At 44.1% G+C, this 18,211-nt stretch overlaps 2 protein-coding genes across 3 annotated transcripts in view; one reads left to right on the forward strand and one right to left on the reverse strand.

Moving 5' to 3' along the window:
• The window catches only part of CS (citrate synthase), a 31,844-nt gene extending 19,721 nt beyond the window's left edge, over positions 1 to 12,123 (forward strand). For both annotated transcript variants that reach the window (XM_010597982.3, XM_064284066.1), the window contains exons 2-11: positions 329 to 379; positions 1,061 to 1,168; positions 2,121 to 2,186; positions 2,510 to 2,641; positions 2,880 to 3,068; positions 8,572 to 8,771; positions 9,338 to 9,467; positions 9,592 to 9,693; positions 10,025 to 10,234; positions 10,558 to 12,123. In XM_010597982.3, the coding sequence (XP_010596284.1) occupies positions 329 to 379; positions 1,061 to 1,168; positions 2,121 to 2,186; positions 2,510 to 2,641; positions 2,880 to 3,068; positions 8,572 to 8,771; positions 9,338 to 9,467; positions 9,592 to 9,693; positions 10,025 to 10,234; positions 10,558 to 10,728 (1,359 nt within the window). In that variant the 3' untranslated portion in view covers positions 10,729 to 12,123. The remainder of the gene's footprint in view (positions 1 to 328; positions 380 to 1,060; positions 1,169 to 2,120; positions 2,187 to 2,509; positions 2,642 to 2,879; positions 3,069 to 8,571; positions 8,772 to 9,337; positions 9,468 to 9,591; positions 9,694 to 10,024; positions 10,235 to 10,557) is intronic.
• Positions 12,116 to 16,772, reverse strand: COQ10A (coenzyme Q10A). Its single transcript, XM_003405129.4, has 5 exons — positions 16,496 to 16,772; positions 15,843 to 15,989; positions 14,756 to 14,948; positions 14,004 to 14,105; positions 12,116 to 13,690 (listed from the first exon to the last, which is right to left on the reverse strand). The coding sequence occupies exons 1-5, from the start codon at positions 16,615 to 16,617 to the stop codon at positions 13,523 to 13,525; spliced, it is 732 nt and encodes a 243-aa protein (XP_003405177.1). The 5' UTR covers positions 16,618 to 16,772; the 3' UTR covers positions 12,116 to 13,522.
• Positions 16,773 to 18,211: the final 1,439 nt, after the last annotated feature.

Below are 18,211 nucleotides of genomic sequence, written 5' to 3' on the forward strand. Positions count from 1 at the left end.
CAAGCTATTCAGGGCCTTTTAGAGCTTTCTATGTCAAACTGGAAACCCTGGTAGCATAGTGGTTAAGTGCTACGGCTGCTAACCAAAAGGTTGGCAGTTCGAATTCACCAGGCAGTCCTTGGAAACTCAATGGAGCAGTTCTACTCTGTCCTGTAGGATCACTATGAGTCAGAACTGATTTGACTGCAGTAGGTTTGGTTTTTTGGTTTTATGTCTAAGTGTCCTAAGAAGCTAAGATGAAAAGAGGTTGAGTCACTGAAATGCCTTCCTGTTAATACACAGTAGGAAGGAGTAGCTATTACATAATGCTTTTATGTTTTCTTTGCAGAATGCCTCCTGTGTTGTTCTTGCTGCCCGGCATGCCAGTGTTTCCTCCACGGTAAGGTTTGGAAAAGAGAACTAAGAATCAGTGGGGCAGCCTGACCCTAGGATGAGGGAGGGATTAGGCTATCACCTGGCCTCTAGTCATTATCCTGGTGTCTTAGGCTGAGTTCTCTAGTGTTGTTATAACAGAAATACCACATATGGATGGCTTTAACAAAGAGAAGTTTATTTTCTCACAGTCCAGTAGGCTAGAAGTCCGAATTCAGGGTGCCGGCTCCAGGAGAAGGCTTTCTCTCTCTGTCAGCTCTGGAGGAAGGTCCTTGTGATACATCAGTCGTCCCTTGGTCTGGGAGCATCTCAGTGCGGGAACCTCAGGTCCAAAGGACGCGCTCTGCTCCTGGCCCTGCTTTATTGGTGGTATGAGGTCCCTGTTGTCTCTCTGCTTGCTTCTCTCTTTCTGTCTCAAAAGAGATTGGCTTAAGACACTACCTAATCTTGTAGACCTCATCAATATAACTGTTGCTAATCCATCTTATTACATCATAGTGATAGGATTTATAACATATAGAAAAATCACATAAAATGGTGGACAATCACACAATACTGAGAATCATGGCCCAGCTCAGTTGACAGATATTTTTGGGGGACACAATTCAATCCATGACTACACCTCTACTTTGTAGAAAATCTAATCAGCTTTCTGACCATCACTTAGCCCTTCTTTTTCTCTTTTTAGAATTTGAAAGACGTACTGGCTGACCTGATACCTAAGGAGCAGGCCAGAGTTAAGACCTTCAGGCAGCAACATGGAAAGACAGTAGTGGGCCAAATCACTGTGGACATGGTAAGGGCTCTGGGGGTCGGTCTTGGCTGGGAGAAATAGCTCTAACGTGCCTCAACAGAAATACCATTCTTTTCACGAGCTATTCAAAAGTGTTCTACCTCATACAAGGAAATGTCGAGGTTATGGTATTCATTAGAGATTACTTTTTTCCTTACAAACTTACTAGTTGAGCCTAACCTAATTCACCAAGGGAGGAATGAGTGAAGTTTCCATTCCTGTTCCCAACCCCTTATCTTTTGGGGCCAGGACTCTGTCTTTGAGTTGATGCTATATCCACCATCCAGTTAAACCACAGCCCTAGCAGGCCCTGTAGAACATATTTAAAAAAAAAAAAAAAAAAAAACATTGCCATTGAATCAGTTCTGACCCTTAGCAACACTATAGAACATAGCAGAACTGGCCCGTAGGGTTTCCTAGGCTGTAATCTTTAATTTTTACGGAAGCAGACTGCCACATCTTTCTCCAGCTGAGTGGCTGATGAGTTCAAACTGCCAGCTTTTCAGTTAGCAGCCGGATACTTAACCACTGCATCACCATAGCTCTTCAGAACAGACTTTTTCCCTGGCTCTGAGACTCTGAGCAGCTCAGATGGTAGTTCCACAGCAATGTTCAGCCATTGGTCTCCATTTCCTTCCCCTGTAATGGAGCTCATTCTGTTTACTTTCGTTGGTGGGAATGAGAGGGGAGGGTAAGGGTAAAGATCAGAAAAAATAAAATACAAGAAGAAAGGAAGCAAATAGCGGCAGAAACGTTGAAGAAAAACTGACTTCTCAATTTAATATTTTCATTTCCAAAGTTCTGTTTTATAGTAAGTTAGCTCCTCAGAGATCTTCTTCCTCCAAATGAAGTCTTGCAAGTCAGAATAAATTTCCTTTCCCAGATCCCATGAAGCTTTGACAAGCTCTAGCCTGAATAATACTGACTATTGGTCATATCCTCTTCTTTTCTTTAGATGTATGGTGGCATGAGAGGCATGAAGGGATTAATATATGAAACATCAGTTCTTGATCCTGATGAGGTGAGACACCTTCATGTCAGTAACTATAATCATCGCACTTACTACTGCACACAGCATGGATTAGGCCAGTGAGAGTAAGGAGAACAAAGCAAAACACCTACCTTCATATTTGGAAGGTGGAGAATAGGTATAAATGAAATAACTGAAGGATGGTTACCATTTTAATATAAAAGTACAAAAATAGAAGTAAGTTATGTGACAATTTAAGCTTTACAGGTTCTTTTCTAACTTGTTGAAAGGTCTGCTTTAAGTAGGATCAGTCAATTATATGACTTCCAGGACAGTAAATTTAGGAGTTGTAATTCTCACTCTTCTCCCTCAAGGGCATCCGTTTCCGAGGCTATAGTATCCCTGAATGCCAGAAACTGCTACCCAAGGCTAAGGGTGGGGAAGAACCCCTCCCGGAGGGGTTATTTTGGCTGCTGGCAACTGGACAGATCCCAACAGAAGAACAGGTAAAGGAAAAGGACATCAGCCCTTCCCATCCTCCTCCTTTGCCTTTCTCTAATCTCAAACACTTCATCCTGATTTGGCTACAGGTGGTAGTTACAGATATGCAGTGAGGGGAAGAAATCAGAGCAGAATCTGCTATGTGAATAGACTGGGTTGAATTCTCGGTTTTCTGTGCTCAGCTGTCACTGTCCTTTTCTCCTGTCTTTTGCTAGTATTCTGAGCTGTATTTCTGTCTCACAGGTATCTTGGCTCTCGAAAGAGTGGGCAAAGAGGGCGGCTCTGCCTTCCCATGTGGTCACCATGTTGGACAACTTTCCCAACAATCTACACCCCATGTCTCAGCTCAGTGCAGCCATTACGGCCCTCAACAGCGAAAGTAACTTTGCCCGAGCATATGCAGAGGGCATCACCCGAACCAAGTACTGGGAGGTAAGAAATTTGGGTGGGGTAATTAATGTGTGATAGAGATTCAAAGCGCTTGAGTGTGAAGGGAGAAGAGGAGAATATAGAATCTTAGGAAAATTACTGTGCAGGAAACTCATTTAACAGATTTTTATTGTAGCTTACTTTGTATCAGTTATGGGGATTATAAAGATGACTAGAGAATGGTGTCTATCACTGAGGTTATCTTGCTGTAGTTAGAGGTATGTACACAGGACTGTTGGAGCATCGAAGAGTTCTCAGCTTAACTGCAGGATCTCTGAAGGTCTCTGAGAAAGGTTTTGCATAGCAGTCTCACCTTAGCCCCAGAGGGTCACTCATTCCCTTTTCCCTCTTCTTTAAATAAGGAGAACCTTGAGAAAACTTTGAAGTTGGGTGAATAGCAACTAAGGCAACTCTAGAGTCTAGAGTAATTAATACCAGTCAGCCATAGTTTTGTGCTAGCCCACCCAAGATACCTGTTAGGTGGGAAGATGGTTAGTAACAAATGAGCTTTATTTTCTGACAATGAAATATAAGCTTAATAGTTTGAACTCTGTTGTTCGGGTATAGTAAAGCTCTTCTGCCTTTTCCAGATACATCGCACATAATTCCTTCCGTCTTCTTTCCATTGCTCCATAAACAAACACTGGATAAAGTACAAGTTATCTGGCTATGTAGGATATCTCCTGTGCTTTTATTTCTTATTCGGGGACAGGTAGTACAGGAATAGAAAAGTTCCTTTTTGCAAAGTTGTTGTTGGATGCTGTCAAGTCGATTCCGACTCATAGCGACTTCATGTGACAGAGTTAAACTGTCTTACAGGGTTTTCTAGGCCGTAATCTTCAAGGTAGCAGATCGCCAGGTCGTTTTCCCACAAAGCTTCTGGGTGAATTCGAACTGCCAACCTTTTGATTAGCAGCTGAGTACTTAACCATTGTGTCACCAGAGCTCCATTTTGTACACTAAATGATTTTTGACCACGAAGTGCGAAACACCAGAAAGGCCCCGAAGAGTTCACTGTGGTGCAAGGCACAGAATAACATGATACACTGGTCTGATGAAACCCCCTTGGGTCTTGGTAAATCCTGCTTGACTTGGTTGGTCAGTATTCAGTGCCAACTCTGTATAGAGAATTGTGTTTGCTCTTGTGGGAGAGAGGGAGGGGTTGATATTGATGTTTAATCTGGTTGGAACTGGGGAAGAAGGTATAGGTGTCTTAGTTACCTAGTGCTGCTATAACAGAAATACCACAAGTGAATGGCTTTAACAAACACGTTTATTCTCTCACAGTCTAGTAGGCTAGAAGTCCAAATTCAGGGTGCCGGGCTTTTTCTCTGTTGGCTCTAGAGGAAGGTCCTTGTCATCAATCTTCCCCTGGTCTAGGAGCCTCTCAGGCCAGGGACCCCAGGTCTAAAGGATGCACTCTACTCCTGGCACTGCTTTCTTAGTGATATGAGGTCCTTGTGTCTTTGCTCGCTTCTCTGTTTTGAGACACAACCTAATCTTGTAGATTTGAGTCCTGCCTCAGTAACATAACTGCCACTAATCCCACCTCTTTAACATTATAGAGGTAGGATTTACAATATATAGGAAAATCACATCAGATGTCAAAATGGGGGACAGTCACATAAGACTGGGAATCATGGCCAAGATGACAACATTTTTGGAGGATGCAATTCAGTCCATGACAGTAGGAATGGCACAATATATACACATTCACAACCACTTAAAGCATTTATAAAGCCACACATCAGCAGGTATAGAAGGTCCTATGATCTGCATGTATTGCTTTTAGTTTTCTTTTTTAAATGTTATTCAAGTAATTGTTCTCTGTATGGGTCACTGCAGTCCGCTAGCATTAGAGCTCATCTACGTTCAAGAGGAGGGATGAGAATCAAGAAAACACAAAGCTGAATGCTATGAGTGTAGGTCAGACATACCTCCGCTTGGCAACTTTTTCACCATTTCTGAACCCAGGCATCCCCCCCTCCTTCCATAGCACTCTGTACCTTCTCTGCTGGGTTTGATACTCTGTTGGGTTTGATAATTCATTGCAGTGGCCACATACAACTCACAGACCATACTCATGATTATGTGGTTTATTAGGGAAGTATCAGGCTACAACTTGGCATCAGGATCAATTTGGATAGTTCTACTCTGTCCTATAGGGTCCCTGTGAGTCGGAATCAACTTGATGGCAATGGGTTTGGTTTTGTTTTATATTTCCCAGGCATCTAATGCTGCATTGCTTGACACTGTCCTTTACTGAATCACTAAAATGAATCTTGTTCTTCTCTGCTTGCTGTTATATTACCTCCATTTCAGTGTGCAGCCATTGCTTGACTATTCTGTCATCATCTCTTTGTGAGATGTGATCCAAGGGTAACTGATTTCAGGTAGACAGGTTGTATTTCAGGACTTTGCTGATCTTCTGGACAGTATTTGTAAGCAATACTTACACATTTGTCCATCTTAGGTTGTGTGTCTAGTAAGTTTGCACTGTACAAAGGAACTGTTCTAGTTCAGTGGGGCCTGATGCGCTTTTGCTGCCATCTCCCTCTCCCCTCTCCTTGTCCCAGCTCAGTTAAGCTATTTCACTTTAGTTCTCTGTCTGGTTAATTTAACCATAGGCTGTCCAAGTAGAATTACATGATAGCATTCAGCTGGTTATTTCTAATTAAAAATTTGTGGTAAGGCATTTACATGTTGTCGAAGTCTCTCCCATAATCATCAGCTCACACTGTTTTTTACATGTACCACAAGAGGATGATCTACCTACAGCACTTCCTCCATAACAGTTTCCATAACATTAGATGACTGGTATAATCTCTTGAATTGAAAGAGTTTAATCAGCTTTTAGGTCTCTTTCTGACTGACTAACTTCGTTCATGATGGAAGATTGCTGTGATGCAACCAGCTATTGTGAACTAGTAGCCTTAAGATGTTGTCGAATTTAGTAATATTTGCTAAGTAGCTGATGGATGAAGTTTTGTAGGGCTTATGAATGGTATATGTAGGTTTTGAAGCTGTTTATAATAAAATCATCATCATCCCTAACAGCTAACAACTCTTGAAAACATGCAAAGTATCGTGCTTAAAGGCTTTATATTCATTATCTGATTTAATCCTCAGAACAACCCCGTGAGGTAGGTGTTATTTATTATTCCCATTTTACTGAATACGGAAACTGAAGATTAGAGAAGTAACTTGCCCAAGGTCACACAGCTAGTAAGTGGTAGAGACTAGATTCGCACCTGGGTTTACTTGACTCTAGGGTCTCTTCACCATTAATACTGCCTCTTCTTTTTGTGTCTTCTTAATAACAATTGATAGCTAAATGAAATAACCTTGACCAGATTTTTCCTGGCAATAGAAATGGTGCTTCATGATGATGATTATAAAAGTCTTTGTTACCTTTATCAGGACAGTTATGATGGTGTCATGTTTTAACATCTTTCTTCCAAGGCTTTATTGATGAAGAATAAGTTGGTACAAGTATGTAAATAGCACCTTGGTCTAAGTTTATTAAAGAAATAAGCAGGAATTCTCTGTCACGTTCTTTTCTTTTTAAAAAAACTCATCTTCAATGATGGAAGTTGAAATAATCTTCTTTTTGTAGTCCCTTTATGATGTGGCCATTTATCTTCCAAATAATTTTGAAAATGAGTATATACTCCACAGATTCCAGTTGGCCTAGCCCAGGATCCTCTTCTTGACATTCTGCTAATGATTGCAGGTTCCTTAAAACTGCATATCTTGGTGCAGACTTCTGGAAGTAACGTACTTCCTTAGGAAATGTAAACCTGTAAGGAAATGAAGTTAATAGTATAATTATTATGTAAGTAATCTCCGGAGAACTTGCAAGTGTAAGCTAAGTATTTCTTGCTTTTTAATTTTTGGCTTTATTCTCATTGAATCCTGGCGGCATTGATAAAATTCAGAGAGTACCTGAGTAATAGGCTAGTTATTACAGATTTTGCTCTTTGTTCCAACAGACCTACTGAAATGTCATGACTGCTTGCAGGAGCACTTAGCCAGTTATTCCACTTGTTGGAATAGCACTATGTATTTATTCTATGTTATGTACCTGAAACTGTGGATGAAAGCAAATTTTTTAGATTGTTTAATAACAACAATAAAGAATTTTCCCTTCCCCAAAAGAACTTAAAATCCTTTTGAGAAGATAAAACTGAGACATAAAAGTTGAAGCAAGCTATTAACATCACAAAAAGAAACACACCAGACATTATAAGCCTCCTGCTAAATGAACACAACACTACATACTTATGAAGTAGTCTTACTTGAACTTGACCCTGCTCAAGCCTCTAGATCTATCAGTAGACAAGAGGAACCTATTAAATGACATCACAGCTATATAACCAGCAAAACCTAAACTGTAGGAAACTCTGCAGAACAAATTATCCAGATTTCCACAGAGTCATTGCACAGATAAAAAAAGGGGAGCACTTAAACTGATTAAAAGAGACTTCAAAGACATTTAAGACAATTGCAATACGTAAACTGTATTTTAGTCCTGATTCAAACAATTGAACCAGTGGTGTGGGGGCTTAAGCTTCAATCAGGCAAATTTTAATATTGGCTAGATATATAATGATATAGAGAATTTGTTAAAATTTTCTTAGATAATGCTTTCGTGATTTCATTTATGAAAAATCTTTATCTTCTAGAGATACATGCTTATTTACATGTTGAAATATATGATGTCTGGAATTTGCTTAAATTGGGAAGTGAGTATAAGGGTATAGATGAAACAAGAGTGGCTGTGAGTTAATAATTGTTTCAGTTAGGTGACGCCTATTAGCAAAAGGGCTGACCTTGTACAAGTTACTTAATCTGGCCAAGCCCCAGTTTCCTCATCTATAAAATGAAGGATAGGGATATACAGGATTATTTTAAGAAAAAAAAAAAAAAATGCAAATAATATATCTAGCACAGAACCTGATATATAGTAAGGGCTTAAAAAATGGAAATCTTTGCAGTAATAGTAAAATGCCACTGTTTCACTTTTGGTATATGTGATGAATTTTCTTTGGAAGATAGAACACAGAATAAATTATTAAAACCTAGTATCTTAGCACATTGAGTGCAGAGGACTTATTCGTCCTTTCATGATGTAGTGGGAAATGTGGTTAAATGTATTAGGGTTCAGAACCTGAATTCAGCATATAACTGAATGCTCTGGGTCTTAGTTCTCTCATCTATAAAACAGAGGTCATTCTATACTTTGTAGGGCGGTAAGAATTGGGTCACTGTTTTAATATATGCAAGATAGTATGTGCGAATTAATTAGTGCTATGCCTGTGTCACAGTTATTTAGTTAAATGGTTATTGTTGTTATTCTGTACTTCGAAAACATACTCTGTATATACCATTCAGCATATAACTGTCAACCCGAATGGCCCCATTCATGGAGGGCAAGCATCCCTTGCCCAAGTTCTTCATTGCTAATAATTCCTCTTTTTTCTCTGTCTTCCTTTTCTCCCATCAGTTGATTTACGAAGACTCTATGGATCTGATTGCAAAGCTACCTTGTGTTGCAGCAAAGATCTACCGGAACCTCTACCGGGAGGGCAGCAGTATTGGGGCTATTGACCCTAAGCTGGACTGGTCCCACAATTTCAGCAACATGTTAGGCTATACTGATGCTCAGTTCACTGAGCTCATGCGCTTATACCTCACCATCCACAGGTGAGCTAGACCCAGTAACCGTAGCTATCAGATGCCTGGGTTGGTGGGACATTTTAAGGAAAGCTCTGTAACATTCCCATCTTCTGGCAATAAGTGATAGGCAACAAGGAGATGGAAACATGGCATAAGGGATGATACAAGGCAAGAAGGGAGTTTAGTAAGGAAGGTCAAAAGGTCTAGGGAAATTACTGTAACCATGCTAAGAACTAGATCATATCTCTAGCTAGGAAAAGGTACTAGCTGCTCACATGAGGGTCCTAGAGCTTTCCAGGAGCTCCCTCTTCTGGCCATTGCTGTTAAAACTAAGGTGGGAGTCGGGTAGCTTGGCATACAGGCATTAACAGCCAGTAACTTCTCTGGCTCTGTGGATTAATAAGCAAAAGCTGGTAATGGCATTGGTCCATCTCTTAAAATAGCTTGTGTATGTCTGATTGGCTATAGGCTCCTGTCAGCCCAGAACTAGGCTAGTATGTGACAAGAGAACAGCAAGGTTTGTGTTTCCATAATCTGGCCTTACTTTCTCTTCCTTCCCTTGGCCTTGACTCTCCTTTTTCACTTCCCCACAGTGACCATGAGGGTGGCAATGTAAGTGCCCATACCAGCCATTTGGTGGGCAGTGCCCTTTCAGACCCCTATCTGTCCTTTGCAGCTGCCATGAATGGGCTGGCGGGCCCCCTACATGGACTGGCAAATCAGGTGAGACTATTCTTTTTCTTTTCCGGCTTTATGTTTTTCTTATTCCCATGCCTTGTTTTTGATCTTGGCATTCTGTCCCAGCATATGTATTGATGCTCCCTTATTCTCCAAACCTCATCCATAGGAAGTACTTGTCTGGCTTACACAACTACAGAAGGAAATTGGCAAAGATGTGTCAGATGAGAAGTTACGAGACTACATCTGGAACACACTAAACTCAGGACGGGTAAGCAGAGGTGCTTAACAACTAGGAAAGAACCCAGGTTCTGCAGTTTGGAAGAATTAAGAGAAAAGAATGAGAGGTCCCCATGCTGTAGAAGGAGATTTTTTTTTTTCCTGTGTGTCCACTCTGAAGAATTTAGGAAAGATAGTAGGACAAGAATTTCTACTCGATTAGATAAGAAGCTTAGGGGACAGTAAGTTTATGTTAATGGAGGAGGAACAGTTTGGAAAAGGAGAGTGAGAATGCTTGCACAACTTGAAGAATGTAATCAATGTCACTGAATCGTACATGTAGAAATCGCTGAATACCAACTTTTTTCCCACCCTCTTTGCAGGTTGTCCCAGGCTATGGCCATGCAGTACTAAGAAAGACTGATCCACGATATACCTGTCAGCGAGAGTTTGCTTTGAAACACCTGCCTAATGATCCCATGTTTAAGTTGGTTGCTCAGCTGTATAAGATTGTGCCCAGTGTCCTCTTAGAGCAGGGCAAGGCCAAGAATCCCTGGCCTAATGTAGATGCCCACAGCGGGGTGCTGCTACAGGTGAGTCCTCCCTTTCCTACTTCCCTTCCAGTTTGTACCAGATCCTACTGTTCTCTGCCACGCACGCAATGAACTCCCTAGTCAGAGCATGGACTCTTACACCTCCTCCCTTACCCTTTGGATAAAGTTGCCTGTGGGGATGTGTTCTCTTTTCAGAATCCCAATTGCTATACTTCACCCACTGTCATTTCTATTTAAGGCTGACTAGGCTAAATCTTTGGAGAAAAGGGGAAAATGGAATCACTAAGGTTTTCTGTCGCTCTGGACTTTTATGTGCCTACCTCTGGGACTTTAACAAAGCATTTTTTTTTTTTACCTTACAGTACTATGGCATGACGGAGATGAATTACTACACGGTGCTGTTTGGGGTGTCACGGGCACTGGGAGTGCTGGCACAGCTCATCTGGAGCCGAGCGCTAGGCTTCCCTCTAGAGAGGCCCAAGTCCATGAGCACGGATGGTCTGATAAAGTTTGTGGACTCTAAGTCAGGGTAAAAGTGGAGCCTGGGGGGAAACTGACTATCAGAAAGTGAGAAAACTTTAAAAAGTATACTTTTATTTGAGGGGGCCTTTAAAAATTTAAGATTAAATTGTATCTGAGGCACTGATAATAAGTTTAAAGTTAAAATATAAATTAAGACCTTAAAAGTGACCCCTTCTCCCTAACCAGATCCCTTACCTTGCCCAGTATGAGTTACCCATCAGGTATAGGATGACCAGGACTAATGCATGTGATATGGTTCAGGTTTGGCTTCCTGCCATCTCTAGAGTGGGAATCTGGCCCCTCTCCCCCAGATCAGAGCTAGTTACAAAGACTGCAGTCACTTTGGAGCTTTTGGTTCGACTCTGCCCAGCCCTCAGTATGCTGACAAACCAGGACTCTGCCCTGTTTCCATAGGAATCATGTTGGATTGTCAGCTGTACTAAAGCCCATTGCCCTCTCCCATGCCCACAAACACCACCAGCAAGATCTGTTTGTTAGCTGGATATACTTTGGCAGCTTTTTATGCTACCAGATGAGCATAGAGGCCACCAACATTTGTTGTGATTGACACCCAATGTTTGATTTTATTTCCCTTTTTTAAACGGTCCCATCAAAGTTAAGGTCTGGGGGTGTTCTCTTTCCCACTACTTTAGTATTCGCCTCCGTTCAGACTCTCTGTACCTGCTATGCCTCAGGCTAAAAATGGTCTGGACCTTCCCCTCTTGGTCCCTACTAGAAACGCCTTTCACAGCAGGTTGTACATATCACTGTCTGATGTGTGGTCTTTCCCAGTCATTTGACTTTATCAGTGCTTACTGTGATCTTAGTTTTTTACTTCCATGGAACAGAAGTCACTACCCTCTGGCCTTTTTTTTTCTTTTTTAATCTACCATGGGGCAGAGAACAGGGACTTGGGAACGATCAGCATGATACCTTCATGATCTGGCCACTGGGGTACCATCACCTCTTTGTGAGCAGGAAAATTATTCAAGATTGGACATGGTCCCCTTTGAATATCAGGTCCTGAGTCTGAGGGAATTAAAAATAGTAAGCCTTCCTCCTCATCCCCTGTCACAAGAAAATATCCTCTTATTTATCAAGGTCCTTTTCTTGACTCTTCCCCAAGAGCTCCAAGTACAGTATTTGTTTTAGAAGCCCCGTTTATACAGGTTTTCAGTGACTCAGAATGCTCTACCGCCGTTTCTTTGAGAAAGGACTGAAATACACTCCTGCTGTCCCCCCTTTCTCCCTCCCAACTCCTGCCTGTGTTTGTGTGGATCCCCAATTCCCAGAAACACACTGTTGAGATGGATACACTGTCTGTAAACCTCTGGGTAACTGTTAAGTCTTGTTGCAGACTTCAGGTTGTTCTGTATAAAATGCAAAATAAATGTTTTTATTAACAATTCTTGAACCTGCTATTAAATAAGACTTGAAAGACAATTATGAGGTAAGGAATCTGGCTAGTAAGAACCTGCACTAAGTGGGTTATAAGTTATCCTGTGTATATCTTTAAGCAGGTTTGGCATTCATTCTAATTAGAGAGGCCAGGCTCCCTGGAAGATTTCCAAAGGAGATTTTTGTTGTTCCTCAAGGTTAGTAAGTCGTTGACTTTTAGCCCCGATCCTTCCTAATTTTGTCATAAGGCAGAACACTCAAGGTTTATAGCTGAGACCTCACAACTGCTTATCTGACTAATCCAAGGAAACTGGTCCAGCCCACTGGGTGAAAGGAACAAACTCTGCCAAGGACAAAATGGGATAGGGCTGCTAGCTCAGGACCTGAGCCACTAGAGGGCTCCAGTACTTCGTGGAGTGTCCACTCTTTTTTACATCCTCCCTTAAGGAGGCCCCCAAAATATCAAGAGGTGGTCCTGAGGGCAACAGATACATGGGAGGTCTGAGACCAAATGCTTCTGTCCTGAGGCTCCTGCTGTAACTGACCTTCTGAAAAGTCTATAAATAGGCAAGGGGGTGGGTCATAGGCCCAGGCTTGTAGAATGTGCTACTATAGTTAGCTGGGACACTATGTCCAAGGCCTTCCTGCTGTACCTTCATCCCCCCGGGGGGAAGGAAGCCATGACTTCTGTTCTGCTCTATCTACATTATTCCCCTAAGAAACGATGCAAGAAAGCCAAATTCACACTGTCATAATTTATTAAAATTTTATAAAAACTCGGGCTAAGTGGAAGAATAAGGTACAACCCAAGTGTACAAAGACAACTCTGTTCAGTACTTTTTTTCCTCCTTGGCCCTTTGGCACTGATGGTAAGCCCCTTGCTCTCCACTAGCCAGATAGCATGGAAATAGTCTTAAAGTGAGGTTGTATGGATTTCAACCTGTGGGGGCAGGTTGCCTTTTCCGTAAACCTTGGGCAGGGCAAAAGTTATATACCACTCGAAACCCCTGTGCCAAAGGAGAAGGAAAAAGCTCTGCTTATTCATTCCCTTGAAAAGTTGGTGTCTCCCCCTGGTGAGACACTAAGACACCATGTTGGGGCCCAGGGACAACCACAGAGTCCTAATTCTAATTCTGTGTGAGAAGGTTGTGGGCGTATGGGGCTCTCAGGATGAGCCTGAGCCTCTCCTAGGTATGTCTCCTTTCCATACCTTCTGCCTTTTCCTTCCCTTCCCCCCAGCACTGCCAGCCAGTTTAGAGCCCAACTTCTGGGTAATTGAGAGAGGAGAACAGTATTATGAACAGACTCCTCTCTCAGGCTGCAGCAGGAGCCAAACCATATAAATAAGAGAATTCGGTGGGGGGGAAGGGGAGGCATTGAGGAGAGACCAGGGAACAATCTTTTGCCTCAAGTCTGGTGCACCTCATGCAACATCATTTCACGGGGGACGGCTGTCTCTGGACCAAACTTGGTGGCTGCCCGGCGCTCGAAGGCAGCAACATTCTGTTTAACAACCTCATCAAAAAACATGGTGGCCAGCTGGGAGTGCAGCAGAGATCGAAATTCAAAGGAAATCTGGGAATGGGAAGAGATAGTCAGAAACTCTTCAAGACAGTGTTGGACAGTCCCTGGCCAAATGGCAAGAATACTGTTGCTCAGTGCCTTTCCATACTTTCCCCCTCCAGTTCCTTAGATACCCTCTAAGGCCCCAATTTAAGACTGAGCACGGAGTGAAAGTTTGATAAAAACTCAGAGCTGTGGAAACTTGCTGCCATTGGCTTGAGAAATGCTATGCGCTAGTTATTCTTAAAGAATAACACTGTCACTGTACTTCAACTCTGCCCCCACACCCAATCCAAACCTTTTGCCACACAGCCTCCTAACTCACCGAAAAGTCCACAGTGCAAGTTCGGGGGTAGGCAGGAATTCCAGGGCTGAATCGCCAAATGGTCTCTAGGTGGTTAAAGAGCTTGCCATCAGTGCAAACAGCCTAGAATAACAGGACAGCAGCCAAGTAGTTAAATAATATTACGATGGAATAAAATGTATACTAAGTATATCTTTAAAAAACCAAACCCTTGTGAGTTCCGACTCATGGTGACCTCATATATTACAGAGTAGACTGCTCCATAGGGTTTTCTTGGCTGTAATCTTTACGAAAGCAGATTGTCAGGCCTTTCTTCCATGGTGCTGCCAGGTAAGTTCGAACTGCCAAACTTTAGGTTAGCAGATGAACACAAACCATTTGTGCCACCCAGGGACCTTATACTAAGCATAATCGAAATCAAACCCATTGCAGTCGAATCGATTCCGACTCATAGCGACCCTACAGGACAGCAGAACTGCTCCGTAGGCTTTCGAAGGAGCGGCTGGTAGATTTGAACTGCCAACCTTTTGGTCAGCAGCCGTGCTTTTAACCACTGAGCCACCAGAACTCCATACTAAATACAGGAAGCAAAAAGAACCAAAAGCAATTTTCCTGCTTTCTAATATTAGGGAGGTACTTGATAAACAGATAAATTTATAAAAACCCATTGCTGTCGAGTCAACTCTGACTCATAGATCAAAATAGCCCTTAAATATGAAAATGCTAGAGAATGCAAAAAACTTCTTGGTCAGTCCCTCCCAGACAGGTCTTACCTTGACCATGTGAGGTTTGACCATAGAAACTGCTGAGGTGTAACGTTCCACGACAGGTGGGAAGCCAACCTCCAGTTGGGCCTTCAGGTGCCCCTTACGGCTGGATACCACCAAAGACTTCTTACACCAGGGAACAAACTCACGATACTCCTGGACATTGGACACCACCTCGAACATCTCCTGCATTGAGTACCTAGAGGAAGGGGATTCACAGAGGCCAAGGAACTGCCAACTGGGTCAGCTTCCTCTGCCCAGCTAACCATGCACCCGCAGGAATTAGAGATCCCAAACAAGCCTGGATGAAATGACTTGCTGAAAACAAATGTGTAAATTCCCATGGTATTAATGATACCTTATGTTTTGCAGTTTACAGAATGTTTTTGTATTACCTATTTTGATCTTAAGAGGGACCGTCTAGGGAGAAAAGGCTGTGATCACACAAGGGCTCACATCCCAGCTCTACAACTTTATAACAATGTGGCCCTAGGCAAATTACCTGTGCCTCCATTTTCTCACCTATAAATTGGAGGTAATAGTACCTGATCGGGTTTTTGGGATGATTAAATGAAAAAATCCACATAAAACACCTAACAGCCTAGCTGCTAGCACATAGCAGGTGCTCAGTAATTGTTAACTATTGTACTCGGGGTACATAAAGTTGGGTCACCAGAGAAATAATACCCTGTGGTCCGACTAACGAGCCCTGGCGTGCAGTGGTTAAGCCTTGGCCGCTACCTGAAAGGTCAGTGGTTCTAACCCACCAGCTGCTCTGAGAAAGATGTGGCAGTCAGCTTCCATCAACATTTACAGCCTTGAGAACCCCATGGGGCAGTTCTACTATGTCCTATAGGGTGCCTACGAGTCAGAATCAGCTTGATGGCCACAGGTTTGGTTTTTAGTTTAGTCCAGCTCTAGCCACGTTTCACTTAATACAGGTGCACAGAGAAATTAAGGTTGGAAGGCTGGGAAGATATAGCTGGAGAGGGGGTGGCTGGGGATGAATCCTGCCCACCAATACTACCCTTACATTTTAACCTGGGCATGGTTGGTTGTGGGGGAGCGATGCAGGGCAGAGGAAGATGCTCACCCCATGATCCTACGCTCCGAGTAAGCCTTTCGCTTGTTGGTGAAGGGGGCTGTGAAGCCCATGAAGGAACGGCTGGGAGGTAAGCCTGTCTCAGACGCCAAGATCTGTGCAGACCGGGGCAAGAGTAGGCTGCAAGAGGTCAGAAACCTAAGGCCAAAAAGAGAGGCAACATCACAATTCTTGTTCTCTTCAACCACTCCCAGGTGAAAGAGCATCCCACAGGAAGGTCGTCCAGACAAGCTTCACCCCGAGCACCTGCTGCAGCCCTCACGCAGTCACGAGTGCGAAAGGTCGAGGGCAGCTGAGGACAGGGCCGGGGGAAGGGATGGGGAAGAGCGGGGCTCCAGTGAGTGAAGAGCTAATATAGCCTTTGACTGGGGGCTGTGCTACTCCTGAAAGCTAGGACTCTAAGGAAGCATCACCATCCCAGGGCCCCGCCGAGCTTGTCACTTTCTGGGCGCCGACCCCGGGGCCTTCGCCTCGCCTACAACTTGCCAAAATCCTTCTCCAAGTCTCTACATTAGACCCCAGGGCATAACTGCTGTCGCCCTCCGCCGCGCCTGGATCCCAGGGTTGCAATCCTCCACCGCGGAACCGTGGGGCCCTGGACGACCCCGTTCCCTCCGGCGCGAAGGCCCGTGCCTCCTTCTCACCTCATTGGTCGCGGGGGGCCCGGGGGGCCCGGGGGCGGGGTCGGGTGGAGCCGGAGGCCGCAGCAGCGCTGAGCCGCCGCGCTCGCCCCAGCCGAGAGTCGCCGCGCGCTCGCCGAAGCCATGCGCGCGCTTCTGCCTTGCCTTGTCGGCTCTGAGCCCCGCTGCGCCCTCCTCACCCCAGAGGACGAGCAGCAGGACGCGGCCGCCGGGCGGGCTCAGGGTCCCCGAGGGCAGGGGCGGCGCAGGGCTACAGCTCCTCTCGCCCTGCACCCGCCCGGGCGGCCGGCTCGGCTAGAACTGAAGCCGCGACCGCTGCTCCCGGTATCCCCACGTCACGCCGTTGCCATGGCTCAGGACGGGGAGGGGAGGAAGGGAAGGGGCAACGCGGCCTGTCGGGAGATGTAGTTTCACACCTCTGGGAAGAAAAGGTGCTGGGGTGTGTGTTTGAGAAGCTGCAGAGATGGCCAACGATGCGACGTCGCCAGGCAAACTACTTAGCGAGGTCTATGGTCGCGGGACCTGATGCATAGGCACAGGGGCGACTTCGTGTGCTGTTAACAGTCGGTCCTCTGAACGTCTCGTAGAGGCTTTATTATCATATTCTGCCTTGTTTATAGTTAAAACCTCTCTTCATCTTTGTAGATCCCGTAGTGCCTAGCGCTGTGCTTTACATCCTTCGGAAAGGAAATTAATATTCCAGGCTCTGGGCTAAGACTTCGCATAGTTTTCTATCTTAATATTTATGGAAAGAATTCGGGGTGGGAGGAACGAGAATTACTTTTAGGAGAGAGAACCATCTTTGTCTGGAAAAGTGTGCTCCGGAAGAAGGGTGACCCCATGGGCAGGAACCTAGGCAATGAAATATCACTTACTGCTTTCCGTGATGCAAGGAGAAAAAAATACTGCACTTGATAAAAGTAGGGAGGACAAAAGTAAAAAAAAAAAAAAGAGGGGAGAGAGGAATCACCTTTGTTGGGTGGCATGGAGTCCTTTTTGCCAGGTCTTTCTCCCCAGAGCCGCTAAAAAAAATTTCTTTTTAATTAAAAAAAAAAAAAAAGTTGCCGTCGAGGAGGTTCCAACTCTAGTAGAACTGCCCCACGAGTGGGTTCCAACTCGAGTGGAACTGCCCCATAGGGTTTCCAAGGAGCAGCTCGAACTGCCGACCTTTTGGTTAGCAGCTGAGCTCTTAAGTACTGAGCCACCAGGGCTCTCCACAGCCACTGGGTGGGATCTAACCACCAACCTTTCCTTTAGCAGCCTAATCATTTGCACCATCAGGGCTCTTAGACTGCATCTGGGTGGATGCAAAAGCTGTTGAAATTCTCCCATGGAGGAATGGAGGAAGGATTTTTTTAAATGGTAGTGCCTACTGTTATGTTTAAAGATGTTTATACCACTACAATGCAAGCCCCTCCTCTGCTTGCTTTCTAAAGCTTTAGTAAACTCTATTCTCAGGAATGCTTTGCCGGAGTGGTGTATGTGTGTTGGGGGTGGGAGGAATGTAAAATAAAGGGTGGCCAGACTGCGTATTACATACTTTGGACATGTTATCAGGAGGGATCAGTCTCTGGAGAACGACATCATGCGTGGCAAAGTACAGGGTCAGTGGAAAAGAGGAAGACCCTCAACGAGGTGGATTGACACAGTGGCTGCAACAATGGGCTCAAGCACAACAAGGATTGTAAGGATGGCGAGGACCGGTGGTGTTTCCTTCTG

The sequence above is a fragment of the Loxodonta africana genome, chromosome 4 (assembly GCF_030014295.1).
Source record: "Loxodonta africana isolate mLoxAfr1 chromosome 4, mLoxAfr1.hap2, whole genome shotgun sequence".
NCBI classification, from domain to species: domain Eukaryota; kingdom Metazoa; phylum Chordata; class Mammalia; order Proboscidea; family Elephantidae; genus Loxodonta; species Loxodonta africana.